This window comes from Emydura macquarii, unplaced genomic scaffold, assembly GCF_026122565.2.
Source record: "Emydura macquarii macquarii isolate MOO-44397 ecotype Brisbane River unplaced genomic scaffold, CSIRO-AGI_Emac_v2 contig_3487, whole genome shotgun sequence".
Classification (NCBI taxonomy): domain Eukaryota; kingdom Metazoa; phylum Chordata; order Testudines; family Chelidae; genus Emydura; species Emydura macquarii.
Genome location: NW_027133624.1, coordinates 523,838 through 543,617, shown reverse-complemented (window position 1 = coordinate 543,617; position 19,780 = coordinate 523,838). Strand labels below are relative to the sequence as shown.

The 19,780-nt window shown below is 42.4% G+C and overlaps 2 protein-coding genes across 3 annotated transcripts; both read left to right on the top strand.

The window, feature by feature from the left end:
* Window positions 1-1,474: 1,474 nt before the first annotated feature.
* Window positions 1,475-8,738, top strand: LOC137144821 (olfactory receptor 4D1-like). Of its 2 annotated transcripts, XM_067535308.1 has the most exons (2): window positions 1,475-1,490; window positions 7,819-8,738. In XM_067535308.1, the coding sequence occupies exon 2, from the start codon at window positions 7,968-7,970 to the stop codon at window positions 8,736-8,738; it is 771 nt and encodes a 256-aa protein (XP_067391409.1). In that variant the 5' UTR covers window positions 1,475-1,490; window positions 7,819-7,967. The 2 variants fall into 2 exon arrangements, with proteins under 2 accessions (XP_067391409.1, XP_067391408.1); XM_067535307.1 differs by lacking the exon at window positions 1,475-1,490 and having other exon boundaries at window positions 7,791-8,738.
* Window positions 8,739-16,658: 7,920 nt separating this feature from the next.
* On the top strand, window positions 16,659-17,591 carry LOC137144871 (olfactory receptor 5V1-like). Its single transcript, XM_067535357.1, has one exon. It carries the CDS (start codon window positions 16,662-16,664, stop codon window positions 17,589-17,591), a length of 930 nt encoding a protein of 309 aa, XP_067391458.1. The 5' UTR covers window positions 16,659-16,661.
* Window positions 17,592-19,780: the final 2,189 nt, after the last annotated feature.

The following is a 19,780-nucleotide window of genomic DNA, read 5'->3' as shown; positions in this document are numbered from 1 at the left end:
ACATTTTATTACAGAAGTTTTGGAAAGTAGTTATTGTCATGCTGGGTAGATGGGGGGGAGAGCATTTGTTATATTGTTTGACATCAACATGTCAAAATCATATTAATTGATGTGAGATATGCCATGTCAGCTACTGTTAGGCAGGTTATAATATGCTAAGTAAGATGATAATACTTATGTTCATGTGTGATGTGTGAAATGGAAGTTATAGATATATTTGGTGTATCTGTATTTTAAATGGTGCTGTCTGAGTAAGGACTCAGACAGGATGGCTGCAGGACAATAGCCTGCTTAATGGCCCTTTAAGACATTCCCGTGTGCAAGGGGCCCAGGGGAAGAAGCCAGCATCACCTGATGAGTCACAGGACTTGTCCATGTGGCTTTGGACTCCATTTTAGTTCCTGTAAAACCCTACAAACCGCGTGGCCAGGGCTAGAGGGTATATAAGGCAGAGGCCTAGGGAATCCATTTTGTCGTCAGTCACCAGTCTTCAGCTAGGACTCAGCTTCAGGTACCATCTTACCTCTGGATCGTCTCATCTACAACGGAACTAAAGCTGTGAAACAAAGGACTGAGACCCATCCAGGTACTGGATGTACACCAGAGGGATTATACAAGCCTGCAAACTCCACAATTCCATTAGAAACCTGATATATATGGACTTTCAAATCAATTGTATGTGTCTGATTGCTTTAATTCTTTAACATTTCTCTTATAGTTTCTTTCTTTCTTTTTATAATAAACCTTTAGTTTTAGTTACTGAAGGATTGGCTGGCAGCGTGGGATTTTGGGTAAGATCCAAACCTATATTGCTCTGGTGCTGTGGCTGACCCTTAGGGGTCAGAGGGAACCTTTTTAGTAAAGAGCAGAGAGTTTAAAGAACTGGTCTCTTTACTGGACCTAGTGCTGATTTGGGAGCCAGAAGCTGAAATGCAGTAAAGGGGGCTGTGTGCATTTGTGGACTGGCTTCTGTGGGGATTCAGAAGTGCAGTTTGTGGCTGGTTGGGAAGTCTGGCTTCAGTGTCACCCACCAGTGCTGGGATAATCTGCTCTCCTTTTGCAGCCTGCTCTGACCTTGGCATTTTCAGGTGGCTGCCCTGGGCACAGAGGGGTCACAGTTATTTTTTTTCAATGACTATTAATGGCATTTTATATAAAAATGATTAGTTTTTGTTTTTTCAGTTTTCCTTTGCTTTTCCTATTTTTCTCCCCTTTTTCTCTTTCTACCCTTTTCCTAAGGACAAGGGCAGCAGAGAAGGAGAAAAAAGGGGAGAAAAAGAAAACCTAAATAATAAGTAAATGAGATAATTTTTTTTTCATTTATTTTTTGTGTTTCCTCTGAAAATCTGGAAAATGTAGGAACATTTTTATTTCCCATTTTCAATTAAAAAAAACATTTCTTAACAAAATCTGTTCCCATTAAAAGAAAAGATTGAGCAGTTTTGTTTATAAACACATTTTTATTTCAAGAATAGACAATCAAACACAATGTGAATTGAACCTATAAATATACGGATATAAATGGATCTTTGTATTAAAACAAACAAACAATCCTAACCCACTAATTCTTGGTAAAATTAAAGACTGAACTTTATTAAAACATATTGCTGACTTGTCATATAGGAAATACAAATAAGCTGTATATTGTTTAAAAGAGAAAAGGGTGAGCCATAAAATATTGGCATATCACAATTAATTTAGAGGAAAATTCTATAATAAAATCTTCAGACTAGTTAAGAATTATTTATGTTGCATAATTTTTTTCAATTTATTTGAATTTTTTTCTCCTCCTAAGAAGACTATGATCCTTGTGATTTTTTCCCCAGTGTTTGAAATAATTAATATGATTTTTTTTAATCAGAAATTCTCAGGGTAAAATTGTCAGCTGACAGAAAATATTCAGAGTTAATGAACATATTCTGGAGAGGATAAAGCAGAAAGGGTTTCCGGTTAGTGGTTAGAGTAACAGCCTCGGAATTTGGACTCCTGTGATCTGCTTCAGGTTCTAGAAGTGGAGTGGGATGTAGTGATTAAACAAGGTGGGAGTGAGGACTCTTGGGTTCCCCTGGCTCTGGGTGGAATTAATTCAGAAGTCTGGGATTCTGAGTTATTCCCAGCTCCATGCCTGTCTCACTACATGATCTTTGTCATGTGACAACACCACCCTATGTCTCACTTTCCCGCTCTATAAAATGGTCTGTACACGGCTATGAAATAGTCCCCTTTTTAAAAAACCCACCTTTTAAAAATTGCTAGGGCCAGATTATTAAAGGTATTTAGGTGTCTAGCTGGATGTTCAAAAGTATCTGGGCACCTACAACTCACTGAAATAAATGAGGTTTAGGCCCTTGGGTGCTTATGAATATCCCACTAGCACCTATCTACATCTTTAGGCACCCAGTTTAATATCAAATCACAGAGGATTATAATTGGAAGGGACCTCAGGAGGTCATCTCGTCCAACCCCCTGCTCAAAGCAGGACCAACCCCAACTAAACCATCCCAGCCAGGGCTTTGTCAAGCCAGGCCTTAAACTTAAAAACTTAAGGATGGAGATTCCACCACCTCCCTAGGTAATGCATTCCAGTGCTTCACCACCCTCCTAGTGCTGATTGTTCCTGATCATCTTCCTCTCCTCTAAATGCTTCAAATTGGATTCCTTGAGGACCTGCTCCATGATATTTCTGGGCACTGATTTGAGGCCAACTGGTTTGTAGTCAGTCTCACCTCATGGGGGAATGTCAATGGGGGAAAGTCAACTAAAGGGTAGTTTTGTTTAATCTATGAAGGTTGAAATATAAGCAATATGTCAATGCTGTTATACCCAATCCTGTCCTAAAGCAATGTCTGAACTGTGTGAAGATTGGTTGATGACAAGTCATTTAAGAAAGACATAAAATCTGTGTATATACAGAAGGAGGGAAAAGAGGAGCCATGAAATATTAGCCTATCCACACTGATCTATTTGAATATTCTATAATATACTAATTGCAGGTGGGCAAAGAATTCATAAAACTAGTGGAGAGCATTTTCAACCATGATTAGTGATTGTGAGGTGCCCAATTTGAGGCATCTTCTAGGGGCCTGGTATTCGGAAGGCCAGTGCATGACACATTCTGCAAATCTGGGCCCTTTAAGGCATCTGAAGCTGGGCACCCAAGAAACGAGGCACCCAAAATCACAACTCACTCGTGCAGTGACTTCACTGAGAGTGGGAGGATCATCCAGTGGTTAGGGCACGAGCTTGGCACTGTCATAGTTATATTTTTTTCTTCACTGAAAGACATTAATAAGCATCTGAGATTAACCCCAAAGAGGGTTCACAGATATGCTTTAATAACTTATTTGTCTTTAGAGTTCTAGTCTCATAGCAACTAAACCCCATTCCTTTCTGGAAATGGCATAGAAACCAGATGTCCTGACTCATTTTCTCTGGGTCTAACCCCTCCTTCAGTTTTTTCTTGGTAGGACAGTAAAGAGTTCAAAGCTGGAAAAATGGTCAGGCCTAAGTTACAGGGAACAGGGTCATGGCAAGGGCAAACCTTGTTTCTGCTAATTGGTATGAATTCTAGTTAGAGCCTGTTATCTTTCTTCTTCTCCTCCATTCCTGGCCATCTGCGCAGGGATGAGGCTAACAAAATAACTATCACTACTCCTGCACAAGGCCTTTAGTGGGAAGAAAGCATTATCTTCTTTCCCCCGTGACATGCCTTTACTTCAAAGAATTAAAATTAATAGTTTTTAAGATGATGGCCTGACCTCTGTCTGGTAATCCTGTAAAGAACAAACAGGGGCAGGTATAATCATATTCATTATGTAGTTGTTAATATTTATTTTGTAGGAGTCAATGTAACCAAATAAGGGTCTATAGGGATACATTTACATACTGCTATGGATAAAAGAATTGTAAAGTAACCCCCTTGTTGCTCACTCGCGGTGTCGAGGTTGAACGAGCAGGCAATAAAGGGTTCCGTCTCCCCAGTCTGCCCCAGGGACAACCTGTTTGGTTATTTCTAATACTCTTCAAATGCCATGAACACAGCCCAGGACTTCCTAGGACTTCCTTTGCTGCACAGGCCAGTCAAATATCCACTTCTTTCCATATATCCTAAATCACGTCTTTGTACCAAGCTTAGCCTACTCAGCACCAGAGGATATATCTGAAGCCTGTTGAGACTCCCTGGCTAAAAGAAACACATAAACAACAGAATCACTCTGTGAATTTGTGAATTGCTCCTCTTGCGACGCGGTCCCCAAACGTCCAAAGCACTGACTCTTGATGCTGCCTCGGAAAGGGAATGGGGATTTCAGAGGTTTGTTGAGCCTAGCTCTGCCTTTGGCAGCTATTATATAAGGGGACGTTTTTGAGGGCTGTTTCTCTATGTCCCCTGCCAGTTGGGAGGGCAAAGATCAGCTTTGAGATCACAGACTCGATCGTTTGGACACCGCTGGATCAGGGATGACAGACACAGCAACTGATGGGAGGTAATGCCTCTCAAATCTTAATGCATCAAATGTGCTATGTAACACCAGGGACAGGCCTGGTTATTGTAGAGGGGGATGTGTAGAGACCATGCTGAAAAGGAGGGCGAGATCTGCTTTGTGGAGATAACATTGATCACCGACAGATCCTTTTCTATCCTAACGGGGATATTGTCTGGAGGTTTCAGAGGAGTCTAAGTCAGGCAGGTAATAGCCCAGAGACACGTTACCGCCATCACTGTCTGAGTCTTTCGTGCTATTAGCTCTATGTCACTTGTCTTCAATTGTGGCAGGGCCTCTAGGTTGTTCAGATCTGACATGTATTATCTCGGGGGTGGGTTGGAGATGAAATGGGAAAACCAGGAAGGGGCCAGAGAAGTGCCTGGATCTGCAGATAAAATCAGAGTGAAATTCCCACCCTGGATTTCTTTCCATTACAATCTTTTATGTTTTATAGCTTTTGAATAACTTTACACTAAAATTTTGTGAGAAAACCCATTTCAGAATTTAACTTGGATTTATAGATACTGAGGTCAGCAGACATCATTGGGGTCATCTGTTAGGTAGGCCAGAGAACTTTCCCCAGAATAATTCCTAGAGCAGATCTTTAGGGAAAAAAAACAATGTATCTTGATTTAACAATTGTCAGTGATGGAGAATCCACCATGACCTGGGGCAAATTGTTCCAGTGGGAGTTGGGTATGTAACTCCGTGAGAGCTAGGAACACCTTAAATACCCCCCTTTTGCACTAAGCTCCTAAAATGTTTAAAGGTGACTCACTTCACACAGACCAAGGTGTAGCCCACGCTACAATGAGGTTTTTCGTCCCTCTCTGTTGGCTAGAACATAGAGAGAGCATATCTGCCACAGCTTTCAGTGTACGGCTCTGGGCTTTTATCTCAACTAGTAGACACTCATGTTTTTCTATTGAGAAGTTATCCGTTCAATCCTTCTAGATGTCCCTCTCAAACTTAACCTAAGAGCTGCAGCAGCCTCGAGAGTCTCTGAGGTCTATATGAGGGAGTGGTAGGTAATGCCCCATCTTCATTGCCTTCTGCTCAAGTTCTCCCACTAAATACTTGTATGGCCGCAGACACCACGGTATCAAAGTGCCCAGCAATCCTTAACATGCTTAACCTCATTCCCGCAATGTAAGGAAATAGTGTAATTAATCCTATTCAAAAGAGGCAGAACAGAGGCAGGAGAGTAGGTGGGAGTTATCCCAAGTCACATAGGTTGTCTGTGGCAAAGCAAAAACTGAACCCAGCTCCCGAAAGTCCAAGACCAGCACTCTACCTTCAAATCCATCCCCTCCAACTATTCATAGCAACTGAACACCATCCTTTATGGTTAATGTTTTTAGAGCTGGTTGACATCCTTTTGCAAGACATGTCAGCAGAGTGCAGGGAAAAAGCTGTGTATTTTTGGATGGGGGTGTCATCTAATGTTTCAATTTTACATCAGAATTAGAATTAAGCTTTTCCTTTTATTTAAATAAACATTTTCTTCTGGAAAAAAAAATCACTATAAAAAAAAGGGTTTGGTTGGAATCAAAATATTTAACGGGAAAATTGTTTTTTTCATTGATAGTTTTCACACTTTCATGAGAAAATTTCAAAATAAAATAAAGCTTTTAGTTTCATTTGGATTGAAAAGGTTCACTTCTTACTCTTTGCAAGGTAAATTGTGAGAAAACATGACTCTTTCTCATTCTTTTCTTCTTAGTTTTCCTTCCGCAATTTTAGTGCGGAAAATGGTATAAAATTAAAAAAAAAAAAAAAAAAAAAAAAGGAAAAGAAAGAAAGAGACTTAATATCTGAAGCCTAAACATGGAAAAATAAAATTTGGAAGGTCTAGAGCATCAGGGTTATAGATGAATGAATGGACATGGTAGGGAACAGGGATGCTTTTGTGGAGGAAACCACTCCCTGTCACTGCCAGAACAAGATCATGACTGGCGGAGAGAAAAATGTCTGCTGAATTAGGATACTCCTGAAGAGCAGCTGAGGGTGTGACCCGTCCGTGCCTAGGGTAGCCACCTGAAAATGCCAAGGTCAAGGCAGGCTGTAAAAGGAGAGCAGATTCCCCCAGCAGTGGTGGGTGACACTGAAGTCAGACTTCCCAACCAGCCACAAACAGTGTTTCTGATTCCCCACACAGGTTATAAAGAAGCCAATATACAAATACACACAGCCCCCTTTACTGCATTTCAATCTCTGGCTCCCAATCAGCCACTAGGTCCAGTAAAGAGATCAGTTATTTAAAACTTTATGCTCTTTACCAAAAAGATTTCTCCTGACACCAAAGGGTCAGCCACAGTACCAGATCAATATAAGTTTAGATCTTACCCAAATTACCACGCTGCCAGCCAATCCATTAGTAACTAAAACTAAAGGTTTATTATAAAAGGAAATAAACAAACTATAAAATTAAAGGATTAAAAGATTAAGATTAAGATTAAAGGATTAAAGCAATCAGACACATACAAATGATTTGAAAGTCCATATATATCAGGTTTTTAATAGAATGGTGGAGTTTGCAGGCTTGTGTAGTCCCTCTGGTGTACATCCAGTACCTGGATGGGTCTCAGTCCTTTGTTTCACAGCTTCAGTTCAATTGTAGATGAGTTGATCCAGAGGTAGGTGAAGACTGAAGACAGAAGACAGACTAAAGACAAAATGGATGTTGGGCAGCTGCCTTTTATGTCCTTTGGTCTTTGCCATGCTGCTTGTGGAAATTTACAGGAATAAGATGGAGTCCAGGGTCACATAAGTAAGTCCTGGTGACTCTTCAGGTATCTCCCTGGCTTCTCCCCCTGGGACCATTGTATCTCTGAATTTCTTTAATGGGCCATTAAACAGGCTAGTGCTGCAGCCATCCTGTCTGAGGTGTCACCCAGACACAGCACAGTTTGAAATACAGATATATCAAACATATCCATAACTTCCATTGCACATATAACTTCCATTACACATCTGAATATAAACATTATCATCTTACTTAGCACATTATAGCCTTTCTAACAGTACCTGACATGGCATATCTCACATGAATTATTATGATTTTGACATATTGGTGTTAAACAACATAATAAATGCCTCACCCCTCCACAATCTAGCCAGTGTGACAGAGGGCACAGTGTTTAACTGAGAAAAACTACGAAAATTCCCCAATAAAGCTTGTTAGCTAACATGGATAAAAATGAATGTGATACCAGTCATTTGGAGGGGAAAAAGGGAGAATCAGAAAAAGGCCTTATTTATAATACTTATTTTTGTTCAAAGGCAGGTATTTTTTAAGTACATAAAATGGACCAGCAGAACTTCACCACGACAGTGACTGAATTTGTCCTCCTGGGTCTCACCCAGAGCCGGGAGCTAGAGAATTTTTTCTTCATCATCTTCTTCATTGTATACGTGGCCACCTGTTTGGGAAATTTCACCATCATCATCACGGTGATCGCAGACCATCGGCTCCACACCCCCATGTACTTCCTGCTGGCCAACCTGGCTTTCCTAGATGTCAGCGACACATCCATCAATACCCCTAGATTGCTTTGGGGTCTCCTCTCCCAATGCAAAACCATCTCGTTCAAACAGTGCATCCTCCAGAGGTTCTCTTTTCTCTTCATCGGGGGCACAACGGTATTTTTGCTTGTGGGGATGGCTGTTGATCGGTACGTGGCCATCTATAAACCACTGAGATACTTGATTATCATGAACCAGGGTGTTTGCGTGGGGATAGTGGCACTAGCATGGCTGGGTGGATTGGCTCACTCTGCTGTTCAGATTGGACTGATCCTCCAGCTACCGTACTGTGGGCCGAATGTCCTGGACAATTTCTACTGTGATGTTCCACAGGTCATCAAACTGGCCTGTACCGATACCCACGTGGTCGAGCTGCAGATGGTCTTCAATGGTGGAGTGCTCCTTGTACTCGTATTCATCATTCTGCTGATCTCCTACGCCGTCATCTTAGTCAAGATCAGGATCCACGTCACAGACGGGAAGCGCAAGGCTCTGTCCACCTGTGGAACCCAGATCACCGTGGTGTGTTTAATATTCATACCCACCATCTTCATCTATGCTCGGCCCTTCAAGAAGTTTGCCCTGGACAAGGTGGTATCCGTCATTTACACAGTGATCACCCCCATGCTGAACTCAATGATCTACACACTGAGAAATGCTGAGATGAAAAAGGCCATCAAGAGACTGGTGAGCAGAATCCTGTTCTCAGGGAGGAAACTAAAGACATAATTTATTTTTGAAGGATCATTTCTATAAGAAACCAGATCTCAACTTATCAGAAAGGGGCTGTCTACGCTATGTGAACTGTGTATTCCATCGAAAGAGGTCACATCCTGCACACTCATGAATCATTGCGTCTGTAAATAAGTTACAGACCAAGTGCCATAATCCCCTTTGAAGTCTGTGCAAGCAGCTCCATTAGACTGGATAGATCGTATTTCTAGCCGGTGTAAATCTTTGTACAGTTGTTGCATTGCAGCCAGTAGACCATATCCCCAGCTGTAAACCTGCACGGCTCCATTGGAGTCAAAGACTGAGATTCCCAGTTGATACTATTCAGTGTGTTCTGTAAATATTTTACATCAGATGAGAATATGACCTTGAGAATTTCTGGTAAAAGAATTTCCTATGAATGATTTCAAACCCTGGAGAAAAAATCACAAAGATCATAATCTTTTTCTGAGGAGAAAAATATTGAAAAAAATATGTAACATAAATCATTCTTAACTGGTATGAAGATTTTATTATAGAATGTTCCTCTAAATCAATTGGGATTTTCTAATATTTTATGGCTTCTCCTTTTCTGTCTTATACAAATACAAATCTCAAATTAATTATACAAATTATAATACAAATTATTATACAAATTATACAAATACAAATCTCAGATTATATTTATTTTACTTTTCAGGAGAAGAACTACAGGAAAGAACCAGATTACCGTCTCCATGAGATAGAACTGTTGTCCAAGATTTTCAGTTTCCAATTTAGATACTTATAAGGTATCCATAACAGAGTATCTGAGTGCCTCACAACCCTTTGTCCTCACAACACCCGTGTGTGATAGGAAAGTGCCATTGTCCCTCTTCTGCAGAAGGGGAACTGAGGAAGAAAGGGATTAATTGACTTGCCCAAAGTCCCTTGACCATTAGGGAAATGAACCCAAGTTCTTGACAGTACCAGGTAGCAGCAGGAAGATGGTGAGTCTCTTCTACGCGGTGGGGACACCACTGATCAACCCACTGAGCTACAGCTTATGAAACAAGGAGATGAAGGAGGGTCTGAGGAGGACACTATTGGGGGAGTTGTAGGGGGTTCTGCTCTGGCCCTAGTCTGCAACTGCAGGGACAGGCCCTTCAGGGGATCACAGAATCAGAATCATAGACTATTAAGGTTGGAAGGGATCTCAGGAGGTATCTAGTCCAGCCCCTTGCTCAAAGCAGGACCGCCTGCAATTAAATCATCCCAGCCAGGGCTTTGTCAAGCTGGACCTTTAAAACCTGTAAGGATGGAGATTCCACCACATCTCTCGTGTTGTCCGATGTTGGCTGTGTGTGTGTTCTATCAGTGTTTATGCTGTCCCCACTCTGCGCAGAAAACCGGGCCATCAAACCACAACTGGATTATCTAATAAGTCCACAGATTCCTTTGTGCAACGAAGGCACCAGGCCAGGTTTATTGTCAAACGAGCATGGTAAAAAGCATCTTATACATGCTACAAGCACACTTTATACAGTGGAGGAGGAGGAGGTCTAGTTTAATACGTGTGCCTCTGACAATGGTGTTGGCTCAGTAAACGGTGGGACTTTCTGTTCCTCACTCAGCCAGACAAAGACACTCCCTTTGAGACCCCGCCTTTTATACACTAACGCAAACAAGTTGTGTATCGTCCATCTGACATGTGTAGTTGCCACTCTCTGAAGTAATAAGATGCCACCTTTTATCTTGTAACAGATGGTTCAGCCAAAACATCTCTATCCATCATATTGTCACTCTGAGGGGTCAGTGAGCCCTTGTTATCTTTGGGGTATTGGGACGTTCTGGCACCTTTCTGGAATGTGCTGTACCTAGTGGTTCTTTGCATTGTGTGTGTAATGCCAGCTCAGGTTTTCCCAGTTACTGTGAACTTACAGGTAGGCTCACCGCCTGACTCCTGCTAACTTTGCTTTCTTACAGCAGGGCTTGACCTGGTTCTATCATCACCTTGGTTGCCTCATCAAAGAGCCATTTTTTATACAGCAGGTGACCCTGATAGGCCACGCAATATGCTGTGTGTGTTCCCCCAGCAGGACTGGAGCCAACAACCCCTGGCAGGGGAAGGTCTCATATCCCAATGCCCATCCCATTAGTCTGCAGGAGAGAGGAGTGGGGGGGATTTGATAGCCTCAACTACCTGAAGTCGGGGGTTCCAGGGAGGATGGAGCTAGGCTGTTCTCAGTGGTGGCAGATGACAGAACTAGGAGCAATGGTCTCAAGTTGCAATGGGGGAGGTCTAGATTGAATACTAGGAAAAAGCTTCACCCTGACCTCCTATGGGCTAATGGTCCAGGCGGTGCTGAGGGTCCCTGCAGGGGCCGGGCGGCACAAGGCCTTCTCCACCTGCACCTGGCCGTCGTGGGCCTCTTCTGGGGCTCGGGCACGGTAACCTACATCAGCCCGTCCACTTCGGGGGGCAGCGGGAAGCTGGCGACGCTCTTTTACGCCGTGACCATCCCCTTCCTCAACCCACTGATCTATAGCCTGCGAAACAAGGAGGTGAGGGAGGCGCTGAGGAGGAAGCTGCTGGGAGGGCGGTAGGGGGCCGTGTTCTGGTCCCAGTCTGCACGGACTGGCCGGTCAGCAGGCTGCACGGACTGGCCAGTCAGCGGGACTGGGCAATGAGAAACAAGTCCTTTCCTTTCTCTGCCCTGAGTGTGTGCGGCTGCATTTCCAGCTTGTTTCCTGGATCAATGTGTTCTCCTTAGATCCAGAGGGCCACATTCTGCCCCTTTCTCTCCTGCCAGTCTGGTGATGGCCGGAGACTGAGACCTGGGACCCAAATCATGGCAGTGTTGTATTGTTTGGTATGGATCACACTCCCCTTTCACAGCCAGGGACAGAACTCAGGAGTCCCAGCTTCACCTGATCTAACCACTGGACCCCACTTCCCTCCCGTACCAAGGGACAGAAAGGAGAAGACGTTCTCTAACCATCAGAAGCGTGAGGTTCTGGAACAGCCTCCAGACTGGGGTTACGGTGATAAATAACTTCATAAGTTTTCTGGAAAAGCTGGACAAATATACAAGCCGGATTGTGTGATGGAGTCTCTTGGGATGGAGGAGCGGGCGGTGGCAGCCCTGAAAGTTCCTTGTGGTTCATGTCTGATGTTCCCAAAAGCTCGAGCTTTAGGGTTTCAGTTGGTCTCCTGCAAGGCTCAGGAAGGGACCCCCCCACTCCAAAATAATTATTCGATTGTTGTCTTTACTCAAAACTGGAATTAAGATAATATATAATTGTGTATTTATTATTTAAATTGAAGGTAGAAATGGATAGCATATAAAGTTATTAAAGTATTTTAATTAAATATAGGAATTGCTATTGTAGGTAGTTATTTGTTTATTTTAATCAAAATTATAATATAGTTATTAATTTTACATGTTAATCAAATCAAGGCATTTATACAGAATGCAATGATTAATTTTACATTCTACGTCTCAAAATTGGTATAAACTGTAACTCAATTGACCATTTTAATCTAATTTGGAAAACATAAGGTGAAAATTGTTTGGGTGAGGGCCTGTCTTTTTCTTCTGTGTTTGTGCAGCACCTAGCACAATGAGGTCGTAGTCTGTGACTGGAGCTCCTGGGGGTTACCTCCATAATAAATAAACAATAAAATAATTAATAAATAGCATGATTATCAATTGGCTCTAATGAGTATTTGCACAGTTTAACCAGATTGCTATATTAATACAGATTTTCCTTCTGCAAAGTCCTTAGGGCCAATCCACAAGTGATGTCTTTGGATCTGTCCAAACTCAAGGTAAAGAATTTTAAAAAGTCCTCTTGATTCAATTTTGTGTCATCATTAGTTCGACAGGGAGAAAGGCTGGGGTAAAATTTTCCAAGGTGCTTAAGTGGTTTAGGAGTCTAATCCCATTTTCAAAAGGGATTTTTGACCAGATTGTCAATGGGATTTAGGTGCCTAAAGATTCAGCCCTAGCCTAAGCATTTTCATTTTAGCCTTGAAGTCCAGGGAGGAGGGAATGTTAAATCAGCTCCCCTTGCTTCTCTGAGCATCACCTGTGGTGCTGACCAGCACAGATGGGGTTTGTGGTCCTAAAATGATCCAGAGGTTCTGATCCAGCAATGGAAGGAGGAGCAAAAGTTAATTCCCAATGCAGGACAGCTGGCCGAATGCCTCAGTGCAGGATCTTAATCCAAACCTGAGGGTTTCAACAGGCAGAATAAACCCAGCTTGAATGTCAGATCCCAGGCAGAGTTTGACATGCAATATGTGTGAGAGAGAGACTGACTGTGACTCTGTGTGCATGTGTGGGTCTGCTGTTCCTTACAACTCAAATGACACCTCCCTCCCAGATCTTTGGGAAGAACCCTGGTGTCCTTTTGATCGGTTCCTTTCAACTCCAAGGTCACCAACCTCCCATCGGCCCTTTGAAAATCTTAGTCTTTCTTCACACAGCCCCCTCTCTCCGCAGACAGTCCTTTACCAGGGTCGTGTTTGGTGGATTTATTTTCAACCCATGAGGCTTAGATACTTGCTTATTTCTGTAAAATAGTCTGATTCAGCAGAGAATTGTGAGTGATCTACCTCACTCCAGAAAACCACAATCTGGCATTGGGTGTACATTGGTAGAGAAATGTACATCAGTATGAACACCACTATTTCCAAATACAATTCACATCAAGGCTACACACTACAATGAAATGTATTTCTCCAGAGAACAAAATGGTGACCTGTTTTCCAACCTCAGCAGCAGCTTCCCTGAAAACACAGCAGATGCACTGGGGATATGTTCTCCAGAGGCCTTTTAAAGCACATATACTTAAATTCTTCTTCAAGGTCCTCATTGTTAGTAATACAGAGCCATCACCCTTTAATTATTTGAGCTGGTATGTAAGAGATATTTTGCATATGCTGTAGCTAACAATGTCTCCAGTTATTCAATCTTTCATGTATGTTTGAATCTCAGTTTCTATCTATCTATCTATCTATCACCAACTTATTCTCTCTCCATATATGTGTCTCTCTATCTAGCTGTTGGACTGTTTTTCTGTCTGTTGAATTAGTCAAAATTTATGGTTCCTGTGGAGGGTAGAATCTGTCTTTTTAGTGGAGAGATGTTATAACCGACCATGGCTTTGATGTGCACACACATTTCACACTTCAGTTCTATCTTTAGGATGTTATTCTTTCTCTTTGAATGTCCAGCTGATTGCATACATGAGGTAGTTTTGACTTTCTGATTTAGCTAAGCTGAAAACTAATGGATCTCAGTATAAAAAGGACTGCAGTGCTATGCATGGTAGAAATCTGCATATGTAAAGCAGATACAAAGAAAAATAAACCCTAGGGTGATTCTATATTTTGCTAGTGAATAAAAGCAATCATTATCTTCATCTCTTTCTTTCTCTCTCTCTCTGTGGAAGTCTTTGTCTCTTTCTGACTAATCATTTGTCTCTCTTTTGAGCTGTTCAAAACTTGCTCGCGTTGTGAAGAGCAGAATCTGGCTTTCTGTAGAGTCTTGCTATAACCTCCCATATTTCTGAAGGGCCCAGAAATGTCCTACATAAACATTTTATTTAGAAAGTGGTACCTTTTTTTCTGAACATGCAATTTAGTTGCAAACCTGATATAGTGAAATCTTTCTGATTTAGATGAACTGAAAACTAATACATTCCAATATCAAGTGGACTATGATACTTTGCATGGTGGAAAACTTGGAAAGTTAAGCAGTTTGAGAAATAAAAGGTAGAATGATTTTATATTTTATTAATTTATAAGAGCAGCCTATCTATCTAAGAATGATGTCTCTTCTGTTTCCCTCTGTTTCTGTACCTACATAATTATACTCAATGCTTACAGTGGAGAACAGAACTTGACCCTTCATTCCATGGGGTTACTATATTTCTGAAAGACACTGAAGTCTTTCACATAGAAAAGTTTTGTTAGAACATTGAACTTTCTTCTTGAACATGTAACTGATTTGAAAAAAAACAAGAACAACAAAAGTTACTTTGCATAAAATCTGGAAATGTGTAGCCACTAAGTAAATTAAGTCTATAGCATTTCTGCATAACCTTCCATTTAGTGACAACAATCTATATATAAATATACTGGTGGAATAAATTGCCTAGGGAGGTTGTGGAATCTCCATCACTGGAGATTTTTAAGAGCAGGTTAGACAAACACCTGTCAGAGGTGGTCTAGATAATATTTAGTCCTACCGTAAGTGCAGGGGACTGGACTAGATGACCTCTCGAGGTCCCTTTCCATCCTACAATTCTATGATTCTATATCTGCCTTCAATCTTTTCAAAGTACTACCCCTGACTGTAATATTAAACATACAGTCCATGAAGACTAATATAATTTGTTTATCACTTTTATAGGTACCCCATGGTCCATGGAAGGCCAAGCTTTTTCCAACATCCTGACTCTAGCCTTGATGAAGGAAAAGACTGCTATCCAAGCATCACAAGAAAAATGAGGAGTCAGGCTCTTCTATCCTCTACTTCAGGTACTCAGAAGGGTGCATGGCCTGCCAGTGAGAGAAGGATTTCTGAGCTCTATTCCAAGCTGCAAAAGGGGAACGGATGCTAGGATTTAGCGCTTCAGGAGACACAGGGTACAGCTGGGTGAATTTTTGCGGACAAATGGCTTATTCGTTGAGAAAGGACGTTTCAGTCAACCTTAAAGTATTCACAAATTTGACATGAACTGTCAAACAGTTTCAGACAAAATCATAGTTTTCAGGCTAGATTCAAAGGGATCTCGGTACCATTCATAAAGCAGCCAGAAGAGGAGAAGCATCCTTTAAAATTTTTAGCCTCCTGGTCAGGACGTTCAGCTGGGACATACAGGTGTGAATGTCTCTTCTAGAGCAGAGATTTGAATGCAGATCAGACCCCTTCTCTAGTTAAGCATCCAACCACCAGGCTATAGGCCAGGCTGGGTGTGCACTTTTCTCATTCTCTTCTTTTGAAGCTCTCCCACTTTGTGTCTCTACAGGCTAGTCTACATTAGAAGAGCTACAGCCGCACTGATGCACAGCTGTGCAGCTGTAGCATGTCTGGTGAAGACACACTATGCCGCCGGGAGAGACGTCTCCTGTTGGTCTAATAAAACCACTGCTGCGAGAGGCGATAGCTATGTTGGCGTACTGGTGTTTACGTCGGGATAATTTATGTTGCTCAGTAAGATTGGCTTAGTCACACCCCTGAGTGACATAAATTATACCAACATAACCGATAGTGTAGACAAGCCCCTTGTAAATATTGATTGGATCCGACAATTGAACCTGGGTCTCCCACTTATCCTGTCTTTGATTTTTCAGAACTACCAGCATACTGGAAAAACACCATGTATTCACCCAGCTTTTCTTCTGGGTCCTATGCCTAGGGTGACCAGATGACCCAGTTTTGTAGGGAACGTCTCAATATTCAAGGCTTTGTCTTATAAAGGCTCCTATTACCCTCCACCACCCTCCCGATTTTTCACACTTGCTAACTGGTCACCCTACCTATGCCTGGCTAGGAGGAGAGGGAAGGGGGAAAGTATGATCTGTTGGTTAGACAAGGGCAGGCTGGACATCAGGATTCTAACTTTCTATTTCCAATTTTAGGAGTGGATTGGGATCTAGTGGATTAGAGCTGGTGTGTTGGAGGCAGGTCTGCTCCGTTCCATTCCAGGCTCAGATAGGAAGTGTGGCATAACTCCGGGAGGGGAGTTCAGTATTTGGAGTGTGTGGGGGGGGAGATGGAAGTCAGGATTCTTGGGTTATATTCCTGGCTGTGGAAAGAAATGGGAGAGAGAAAGAAATTCAGATTCAACCATTGACCCAAGTGAAATATCTGAAGTGTTGCATCCTTACTCTTTCTTCTCTTCTATAGTCCATTCTCCTCTCTTTTGTAGCTGAAAGGAGATGTGGCCATGGAGAACCAAACCACACCAACTGAATTCATCCTCCTGGGATTTTCCAAACTCTGGGGGTTGCGTTTCCTCCTCTCAGGGGTCATCTCCATCATCTACATCTTCACCCTGCTGGGGAACATTCTCATCCTCCTCCTTTCCTTGATGGAACCGTGTCTCCGAACACCCATGTACTTCTTCCTGGGGAACCTCTCCCTCTTAGACGTCTGCCAGACCACCACCACCATTCCCCAGATGCTGCAACACCTTCTCTCAGGCAGAAATAATATCTCCTATGCAAGCTGCATATCCCAGCTTTACTTCTTCCTCTTATTTGTGGGGGCAGAGGGCATTCTGTTGGCCACCATGGCATATGACCGCTACGTGGCCATCTCCAACCCACTGCGCTACACAGCGCTCATGACTAGAAAGCTTTGTTCCATGCTAGTGGCTGTCTCTTGGCTCACCGGTTCACTCAATGCAGCTGTTCATACAGTCCTCACAATCCGCTTGTCCTTCTGTGGTTTCAACAGGCTCAGCTACTTCTACTGCGACATCCCACCATTGCTGGCTCTGTCCTGCAGCGACGCCTCCCTCAATGTCACCATGACACTGGTCTCCAGTCTCTTCTTGGGCTGGGGTCCCTCCTTGTGCATCATCCTTTCATACATGCACATCGTGTTTAGGATAGTGAAGATGCAGTCCTCCAGGGGAAGGAGCAAGGCCTTCTCTACCTGTGCATCCCACCTCATGGTAGTCTTGCTCTACTATGGAAGCTGCATCTTCACCTACGTCAGACCCCTCTCCAGCTACTCTCTGAACAAAGACAAGCTGATCTCCCTTCTGTACAGCCTCGTCACCCCTATGTTAAACCCAATCATCTACACCCTAAGGAACAAGGACGTGAAGGGGGCTATGAGAAAGGTCTTTGGTAGGAAAATATTCTTATAACGGACTCAAGATTACCGGCATCTACCCCCAACTCCGGGATGGGAGTGGTATGAAGTGAATTAGAGCATATGGGAACTGGTAGCCTAGGATGGATCGCTTGATGGTTACCTGTTCTGTTCATTCCCTGAAGCACCTGGTACTGGCCACTGTTGGAAGACAAGATACTGGGCAAGATGGACCATTGGTCGGACCCAGTATGGCCATTCTACTGTTCTTATGGTAGTCAGGACTCACCCCGGATTCTGTCGCTTCCTGATCAGGGAGTAGTGTCTAGTGGGTTAGAGAACAGATAAATTGGGGGGGGGCAGGACTTCTGAGTTCTGTTCGTAGCTCTACAAGAGGAGTGAGGTCTATTGGTTGAAGTGAGGGGCTGCTGGGAGTTGGGACTCCTGGGTTATACTCAATTACTATTGAAGGGGAATGAAATTGAGAGGTAAGAGCAGAGGAGCAGGAGTCAGAATTTCTGAATGCTATTAGGAGAGACGGTCTAGTGATTAGATCAGAGGACTGGTAGCCCCGGACTGAAGACTTCTATTCTGAGTTCTGCTAGTAATGTATTGTGTGACACTAGGAAAATCTCATGCCTCAGTTTCCCCAGTCCAGAAACTGGAGCTAATGATACTTCCCCACTGCTGTAAAGAGCTTTGATATCCGCAGATGAACGCTTGTATATGGGTGGTAAGCATTGTTATTAACCCTGGAGGTCAATCACTAGCAAAGTTTGAGAGAGAATTCAAACATACACCATTACAGTTAAATTTAATCTTAATATATAACCTTAATGGCAGTCAGTGTGTGGCATTGAAGATAGACATTTAACTACAGTCTTGAAACTGCATATTAGTGGTGAGTAAGTGGTACATTACTTATTGCCTACTTCCCTCGAGGGAGGTGAAAGGATTTAGTTGGCCATCTGACACTGAATATCAGTGGGAGCTGGGGCAACTAACTCACCCAGACTTCTTAAAAAACAACAGATGTCAGACTAGTTTGTAATATCATTTCATATACCTGGATGAGGAATGCTCTGGAAGGCCAAGTCTACATTTCACAGTTTTGTCGGCATAGATATATTCGGCGAGGAGCGCAAAAAATATCACACACTCCTGACCCACGTAGCTATGCTAGCAAAACTGCATTGTAGACACAACTATTCCAACAGAACAGTGCTTCTGTCAACATAGGTAATTTCATTCTGGGAGCTGGAGCAGCTGCCTGGGGAACTCCTTTTGCCAGATGAAAGATTTCTGGTTTATGGATCAACTCTGTGGTCTGATACGTTCGGAGACTGGTCTAAAGTCTGAATCAAAACTCCAGATCCAAATGGTCCCTAGATGGATGTTCCCATTTCTATAATGTCTGGATCCACTACCCAATGAAGAGAACGATCCTATTATCTGATCAACTTGTTCCACCAACACAAATACAATCAATCACCCCGTTAACCCACTTCCATCCCATGAGATGATAGAGGCGTGAACAGCCAGTGAAATACTCCTATAAACTTCAAAGTGCTTCAGACAAAATGGGAAGATGGTTCAGAAATGGGACAAAGCACAATGGAAACCAAAACTCTTAGACATTAATGATTATTTAAGTCTGTTGGCATTCATTGTCCTCTGCACTTTAAAAATGGGAAAGGCAGATATTTGCTTTGATCAGATAGTTGCTTTTTGTAACTCGACTTTGTGGGGACATCATATTATCTGTACGTGCAGAGAAAACATCAAGTCACCTCTCACAGGTCAGAGAACTTGCAGAAATATTGAAAGTTTACTGGATTGAAAATGATGAAATAATGTGTCCAAGGATGGAATTTCTTCCTAGCACCTGTTAGATCACTCTCATCTTCGGAAGGATCTGATTTTGTAGTCCTTATAATTAGAGCTGGTTGAAATATGCTGTGTTGTTGTAACAAAAAAAAAATTGAACATTTTGAAATAAATTTCTTTCTTTCTTTAGGTTTTGAAAAAACAAAATGTTTAATTGAAATTTTGCATGAAAAGTCTGCATTGCACCATAATTCAACATTTCCCATGAGAAAACTGGAGTTTCCTGATGGGAAAATTTCATGAATATTTTCCTGGGAAAAATCCCAATTTTCCACACACCCAGCCACACGTTGGATTTAGTTTATATCTCATCTACAAGATGGTACCTCTATCTACACAGTTCTCACTAACACATTC

Bases quoted from the DNA above. Each gene is read 5' to 3' on its own strand.
- LOC137144821 (XM_067535307.1), top strand. From the start codon at position 7,791: ATGGACCAGCAGAACTTCACCACGACAGTGACTGAATTTGTCCTCCTG.
- LOC137144871 (XM_067535357.1), top strand. From the start codon at position 16,662: ATGGAGAACCAAACCACACCAACTGAATTCATCCTCCTGGGATTTTCC.